This window comes from Octopus bimaculoides, chromosome 23, assembly GCF_001194135.2.
Source record: "Octopus bimaculoides isolate UCB-OBI-ISO-001 chromosome 23, ASM119413v2, whole genome shotgun sequence".
Lineage (NCBI taxonomy): Eukaryota > Metazoa > Mollusca > Cephalopoda > Octopoda > Octopodidae > Octopus > Octopus bimaculoides.
This window is the reverse complement of record NC_069003.1, coordinates 30988164-30996725: the sequence shown is the minus strand read 5'-3', so window position 1 is coordinate 30996725 and position 8562 is coordinate 30988164. Positions and strand designations below refer to the sequence as shown.

The 8562-nt window shown below is 36.0% G+C and overlaps 1 protein-coding gene across 4 annotated transcripts in view; it reads left to right on the top strand.

Annotated features, from left to right (window-relative positions):
* LOC106870412 (otoferlin) overlaps positions 1–8562 on the top strand; it is a 360495-nt gene that overhangs the window by 12377 nt on the left and 339556 nt on the right. For all 4 annotated transcript variants that reach the window (XM_014916475.2, XM_014916474.2, XM_014916476.2 and 1 more), the window contains exon 2: positions 7723–7807. In XM_014916475.2, the coding sequence (XP_014771961.1) occupies positions 7723–7807 (85 nt within the window). The remainder of the gene's footprint in view (positions 1–7722; positions 7808–8562) is intronic.

The window sequence follows — 8562 nt, the reverse complement described above, 5'->3', positions numbered from 1 at the left end:
TCTTCTACTATAGACTCAGGTCGAACAAAGCCTTGTGAGTGGATTTGGTAGACAGAAACTGAAAGAAGCCCGTCATATATATATATATATATATATATATATATATATATATGTAATATTGTGTGACAGTTGTAAATGAATGTCATTGTCAGACAGGCAGTGTCATTCATTTCCAATATTCTGCAAGAATATGTCTGGGACATTGGCAAACATAAAATTTATTAGGGAAAAGGGGAAGACTGAGGTTGATGACAAGAAGGATAGCTGACTGTAAGAAATCTGCCACAACAAACTCCGCCTGAATCATGCAAGCATGGAAAGTGGACTTTTTAATGATGATGGTGGCAGTAGTGGTGGTGATGGTAGTTATGATGATGATGATGATAATACACACACACACACACGTACCCACACACACACGCACACACACACACACACATACTCACAATATGTCCCTAATTGTTTGTTAGTCAGACTAATTTACATTTTACAATTTTAGAGGTGGCACTTGTTATGTCAGCATCTTTACTTTGGTACTTACAAAATACTCTTCAATCATTTCATTCATCTCTTCTGGATTGTATTTTCATCTCTCAGGTATTTGTCTCTCCGCTATATCGACCTAACTTTCTGCATTCTTGTGTAAAAGGTAAAAATTCAATTAACTAACTCTATTTTTAGCGCTACAACCAGCCTAAGAATTTGATTTTTGAATTCCAGTAAGTAGCTTCAGGCTTTCTATATTCTGGCATTATAAACATCGTTGTCTGATGTTTCTTCACCATCAGCAGCAGCAGCAGCAGTTTCAGCATCATTGCCATAATTGTTGGCATTCTACCTTTATCATCATCATCTGTTGCTTACAAGTTTTGCTTGGATTGGATTCAACATCGGGCATGTCACATGTTCTGTTCCATCATCGGGGTTTTAAGTTTGTAGTGTTATACATAGATAGTGCAATGTGTTTGTGGAGGCACATGGCCTAGTGGTTAGAGCAGCTGACTTGCAGTCAAGGGATCATGGGTTCAAAACTCAGACTGGGCAGTGTGTGTTTATGAGCAAAACACCTAAGCTTCACAGTGCTGGAGTGTTTACATCCCCATAACATAGCAGTTTGGCAAAAAGACCAATATAATAAGTACTGGAATTGATTTGTCCGGTTAAACTTCTTCACGGTACTGCCCCAGCATGGCAAGAGTCTAATGACTGAAACAAGTAAAAGATAAAAGGCAATAGATAAAAGATTCCAAACTTTGAGGATTTTGTATCATTAGAAGTTGAGATGCTATTAGGTGTGCTGGTAACAAAAGGGAAAAATGTTCTCGATCAAAATTAAAATGTTGAAAATTACTATTTTTAAATCTCACAACGTGAGATATTCAGCAACAGTACTTTGTAGTAAAGATTGTTTGCCAACATAACATGGCAGTCCTGGTTTAGGACTAATGTTACTGTAATTTAACCCGAGGAGACATCGTCTCCAGCTGGCAATACGACATGATCTGTGTCCTTATATATTTTTTCTTTTTTTTCTTCGTAAATATAAGGACACAGATCGTGTCATATAGCCAGCTGGAGACAGTGTCTCCTGGGGTTAAATTACAGCAACATTAGTCCTAAACCAGGCCAGCTATGTTATGTTGGCAAACAATCTTTACTACATTAAAATGTAGTTCAAGGAAATCTTGAGGTTTAGATAAAGAGGTTTTGTATAGCACAGTTCTATCTCTTCCTAGCTGTAGCATTTTTCGACACTTTCATTTGTTATATCTAAATGTGTTTCCTTGTTCTGAAGCCATAGTAATCCTTGAATTGTGTGGTTAACTTCTTGGCTTTGAATCAAAATGCATTCAGTAGCTGCAGAACAAATGTCTTTTGATTCTCCTTTCTCTGTAATCCAAATAAAATGATGTAAAAATACGGCAAGTTATAAATTTTAAATCATCAATTGCTGAGAAAATTGTCAAAAATCGTATAATAGGCAAAATGTTCTTTTACAATTCACACTAGTTTTTCAATTCAAATGTAAATTTGAACAAGAGATGAAATTAAGTTTTTTTTCTCTTTTATTTCAGTTTTGAATTTATATAATTTATTTTTGAAAATATCAAAGGAAAAAAATTTGTTTCTTTATTTTTATATTTTTTTCCGAATTTTTATTGTTGTATAAATTGTCTATTTACTGTAAAAGTATCTGTCACAGTCTAAATATTATTAATTTGGTAGCTTAGGAAATAACACAATTGTTATAGAATCTTTGTCTGCGTTATTAATAACTGTTATTTGCAAAAGTCTGAAATTATATTTTTTTCATTTTCTCTTTCAAATCACATTTCGACCAACCAACCAATGTTATTTCTTTCCAACAGATTCAAACTAAAACTTGTTATTGTTATGAAAATGATATAAGAGCTTTAAATTCAATATTAAACAAATATTCTTCGGCAGGCGTGGCGTGGCTGTGTGGTTAAGAAGTTTGCTTCCCAACCATGTGATCTTGGGTTCAGTTCACTCTCACTGCATGGCACCTTGGGGCAACTGTCTTCTAATTTAGCCTTAGCTCTATCAAAACCTTGTGAGTGGATAAGGCAGATGGAAACTGAAAGAAACCCACCATGTATATACGTGTATATATATATATATATATATATATATATATATATCCTCATCATCACTATTATCATTCATCATCATTTAATGTCCATCTTCCATGCTGGCATGGGTTGGACAGTTTAACAAGGGCTGACTTGGCAGAAGACTGCACAAGTCTTCACTGTCAATTTTGGCAGGGTTTTGCCTGCACTTAGTGTAGTTCATATATGTTATCGGAACTGAGAGCTAGAAATATGCTTGTATGATTTCATTGTATGTACAAAGAATTTATTCGTAACAAAGAAATATATGGATAACATTCGAAATAAATAGTTTAAAAACCTTGTGTCTCCATAATGATTTAATAAAAGAGATATTATTGCCTGGTTGCACTGTGTTGAGAGGAATGATCTGATCGGTGGGTTATATTAATCTTGTATGAAAGGCAATGCGCAAGTGTGTGTATGACAGCTGGGAATAAAAAGGACCTGCTGATGTGTGTAAGAGAAACCAACAATGCTGGTGAAGGTCAGTGATGTGAATGGAGACTGCATGAATTTCTCTCTCTCTCTCTCTTTTTCTCTCCTCTATCTCTTACTTTTTCTTTCTCTCTCTCTCTCTTTCATTCTCTCCTTCTCTTTCTCTCTCTCTCTGTCTCTTTTTCTCTACCAATCTACAGAAATAGTGGGCATATTGTCTACTTCATCTCAATCTCACTCCATCTTCTTCACCCACTCATTCTTGGGAGGGTCTTGGAGACAAGGAGTGGCTGTGTGGTAAGTAGTAGCTTGCTTACCAGCCACATGGTTCCAGGTTCAGTCCTACCGCATGGCACCCTGGGCAAGTGTCTTCTACTATAGCCTTGGGCCGACCAAAACCTTGTGAGTGGATTTGGTAGACAGAAACTGAAAGAAGCCCGTTGTATATATGTGTATATATATGTGTATTTGTGTGCCTGTGTTTGTCACCCCAACATCGCTTGACAACCGATGGTGGTGTGTTTACGTCCCCGTAACTTAGCGGTTTGGCAAAAGAGACCGATGGAATAAGTACTAGGCTTGCAAAGAATAAGTCTTGGGGTCGATTTGTTCGACTAAAGACAGTGCTCCAACATGGCCACAGTCAAATGACTGAAACAAGTAAAAGAATTAAAGAATAAAAAAAACAATATACATACATACAGAGACACATAGAAGGATACACAAACATACATACATATGAGTTTGTGTGTGCATATGTATGTATACACACAAATATACATATACATGCACACACACACACACACTGACATACACATAAACTTACACACCCACATATGCTTCATGCCATTGTTAACATGAGCAAGGAATTATCTTTGTTTCTAACCTTTTCATGAAATAAAATGAAGTTTGTTCTGGTTGAATAATTTTGTTTCAAGTTATTTTAAAATTTATAATGTCTTTCTAACAATATTGTCTTCATTAATATGGAACTGTTCTAAGTGTCTCCAAAATTTCCAATAATTTCATTAGCCTTCTTTTGAAAGTTACTCATAGGTTAATAGCTTAATTGTTATTTAATTATAAATGTTGTAACGAAATTATAAGTACAATGTCACAGTGTCACTTTGAAAATAGACAGAGACGTGATTAGTAACATTTTGGAGCAGACATGGCTGTGTGGTAAGAAGTTTGATTCTCAAACACATGGTTTCAATGTTCAGTTCCAGTGCGTGGTACCTTGAACAAGTATCTTCTACTTTGGTTAGCTCCAGGCTAACCAAAGCCTTGTGTATGGATTTGGTAGATAGAAACTGAAAGAAGCCCATTGTATATGTGAGTTTGTGCATGTGTGTGTGTGTGTGTGTGTGTGTGTGTGTGTGTTCCATTCCTTTCAGGTTCAAAACTGAACCCAGTCTGGTGAATCGGTGGAATTATTGTCCAACCCATGCCAGCATGGAAAACGGACATTTACTGATGATGATGATGATGATGAAGGTTTTTGATGAAAGACCTAGCACTAAAGTGTCTTAGCCACAGGTACACCATCACTCCCTCCATCAAATTGACATTACCTGTACAGGTACACAGGTGTGCCACACATCAGGTGTGCCACACATCAGGTGTCAAACTGATTACAGAGCAACATAAGATCAAGTGTTTTGCTCAAGAACACAATGCACCACCCAGTCCAGGAATTGAACCCACAATCTCACAATCTCACACCCTATACACTTGGTCATGCACCCTCACATATTTTATTTGTTTTGCTCTTTAGACTGTGGCCATGCTGGGGCACTGCCTTGAAGAATTTTTAGCCAGTTCTTATCTTTTCTTTTAAGCCTGATGCTTATTCTATCAGGCTCTTTTGCAGAACTGCTAAGTTTTGGGGATGTAAATATACCAACACCGGTTGTCAAGTAATGGTGGAGGACAAACAGACACATACATATAGATATACAAATATACAATGGACTTCTTTCCGTTTCCATTTATCAAATCCACCAACAAGGCTTTGGTTGGCTCAAGGCTATAGTAGAAGACACTTGCCCAATGTGCCACACAGTGGGACTGAACCTAGAACCAAGTGATCTGGAAGCAAGCATTTTACCTCACTTTTTTTTTTTTTGCCCTTTCAAAGCCTAGCCAGGCTCATGGGCCCGGTTTCCCAGTTTCTATGGCGTATGTGTTCCACCGCACCCAGCTGGACGGGACGCTAGTCCATCGCAGCATTACTCAAGAAACAGGAAGAAAGAGTGAGAGAAAGTTGGGGCAAAAGAGTACAACAGGGGTCGCCACCACACCCTGCCGGAGCCTTGTGGAGCTTAGGTGTTTTGCTCAATAAACACACACAATGCCCAGTCCGGGAATCGAAACCGCGACCCTCCGACCGTGAGTCCGCTGCCCTAACCACTGGGCCATTGCGCCTCCATTTTACCTCACAGCCATCCATAAATATTACATCTGACGGTGATCATTGATCAAACTAAATTGTATTCACAATAACTTGTTTAACTTTCATACTATGGAAAGTTTTGAGAAATTAGATTTTATAGTTAGAGTGAATACTTGACTAAATTTCTGATTATGATATCCAGCAATAATTTAGATCTTCAAATTGCATCTTTTGTGTGTTTAATGTCTTGCACAGTTTAGGTGCTAAGTGTCTCCAAATTTTTATAAGGATTTCATTGAAAATGGTTTATAAGATAGGACAGAATGTCTGTGGTTAAATGTTGTTTGTAGGAGAGGCTGTGAAAGACAATAAAAGACTGGTGCAATGGAGTATGAGAATGTTTAATTTGTTGTAATAGGTTTTTCTGTCGTAATGACATAATGTGTGAGGTATTACTAGAAAGGTGGATAAGATAGATAGATAGAGAAAGAGAGAGAGAGAGAGAAAGAGAGAAATTGACAAATAGATAGATAGAGAGAGACAGATAGGTAGGTAGATAGAAAGATGGGTAGATAGATAGAGAAACAGACTGACAAACAGAGAGACAGATAGAGAGCAAGAGTGAGAGACGGAGAGATAGACAGGCCGACAAGCAGAGAGGAAGACTGATAGATATGTAGATAGAAACAGACAGACAGGTAGCCAGATGGATAGACAGACAGAAAGACAGACAGACAAACGGACAGAAAGACAGGCAGACAGATAGATAGATAGATAGATAGATAGATAGAATAGGTAGGTAGGTAGGTAGGTAGGTAGGTAAGTAAGTAAGTAGGTAGATAGATAGATAGAATAGGTAGGTAGGTAGGTAGGTAGGTAAGTAAGTAAGTAGGTAGATAGATAGATAGATAGACTGACAGACAAATGGATAGATAGATAGATAGATAGATACATACATACATAGGCAAACAGTTGGATAGATAGATAGATAGAGAGATAGATAGATAGATAGATACATTCATACATACGTGCATACATACATACATACATACATTCATTCATACATACATACATACATACATACATACATACATACATACATACATACATACATATGGATAGATAGATTATGAAAATAGTGTGTACATCCTCAGTATTGACTAATGTCTGTACCACAAGGTGGTGTTATTGATTTAGCATTCTAACTCCAGCAAATCACTTTGCATTAAATATTAAGAACATAACACATGTAGACAGCCAGAAATTGCATCAATTGAAAATAGAGTTTGGAACATAACAGAATAAAAAAAAATTAATTAAGATCAAACATTTGAATTATGGTTAAAGTAATTTGCATTTTCCAAACTATTTATACTCCTCGTTTGGTTTCACAAACACAAAATGAAGAAAACGAAAAACATCGTTATTTATATGTTTGAATGTTACTATGAAAACATGTTGGAAGATTAATGTGTGGAATACTAAATATTCTTTTTTTGTTTTATTTGTTTCATTACATTCTTTTGTGGCCATGCTGGGGCAATGCCTTGAAGAATTATTATTATTATTATTATTATTATTATTATTTTACTTCTCAGTTTTCCCGGTCTTTACTTGCTCTAGTTGATTCCGTACTTGGATGTTAACTTATGGAAGACACTCAAAATTATTATTATCATTATTATTATTATTATTATTATTATTATTATTATTATTATGAGAGGGAAATGTTGTCTTCTGGCTAGTTTGCTGAAAGGTGGATAAAAGCGGTGAGAATGGTGCAACTGGACGAGCCTACCCTGAGCATACACCTATAGTTGGAGAAAAGGAAAAGAAAAGAAGCACCTACCCCAAAAGTCAGGGTGCCTGTGGTTTTTATGGGGTTTTTCCACGAGCAGCCCTTGAATGTCTCCTTCCTACTGAGGATCACACATTGTTGAATTGATTTTTTTTTTACATTATGTTAGTCTTTTTTACATGCAAAACCCTAACAACACACACACACACACACACATTCTTTGTTTTGTCCTGTACTGTCCTTAATGTTTTTATTAATGTAAACCCTTGTGGCTAATAAAGAAATCATTACTACTACTATTATTATTATTATTGTTATCATTATTATTATTATTATTATTGCCTCTATTCTCTTTCAGTTGTATATAAAATAACATTGGTTTCAGTTACCATTTTCTTCCTGTTCTCTGCATGTTTGCTTTTCATTTTCTATTTTTTTTCTTCTTTTTCCTCTCTCAGGTATGTCAAGCCGGCAGACTTCTCAGGTCCAACAAGCCTTTGGGGAGTTTCAAACTTGATGTTGCCACTGTCTTTGCTAATACAGGTATTTGAAATGAATATTTACAATTGTTATTCATATGCACAAAAACACTAGCACGTCTTGTTTCTATCGGTTTTGTTTTGTATAATTATACCTGTATAATTCACACATTTGATAAGATGTCAGGGATTCTGCTGAAGTCAAGTTCGAAGTAATAAAAACATAAAATGAAAAGCAGCACATAAGAATTGCTAAATACAGGAATTAAGAACTGCCATTCTTATATGTAAACAGCAAATAATAAAACTGCTGGTGTGTACAAAGCTTTATCAAGCTGAAAATAATTAACTGAAAGCTCGCTAAGCAGTGATGATTAAAATAATGATGTGTAGATTTGTATCTAATATTTTCATATATTCACACATATATACATATGTATTTGTGTATTTATCCATATATACATATACACACACATATATGCATCTTATAATTTATACATATATATGCCAGTGGCACGTGAAAAACAACATTTGAGTATAGTTGTTGCTGGTGCTGCCGGACTGGCTCCCGTGCAGGTAGCACATAAAAACACCTTTTGAGCGTGGTCGTTGCCAGAACCGCCTGACTGGCCTTCCAAATTTAATCATAAGGCTTCAGTCAGCTTGAGTTTATAGCAGAAGACACTTGCCCAAGTTGCCATGCAGTGGGACTGAACCCAGAACCTTTGCTTCCTAACCACACAGCCTTGCCTGTGCTTATGTATATATATATACATACATACATACATACATATATATATATATATATATATATATATA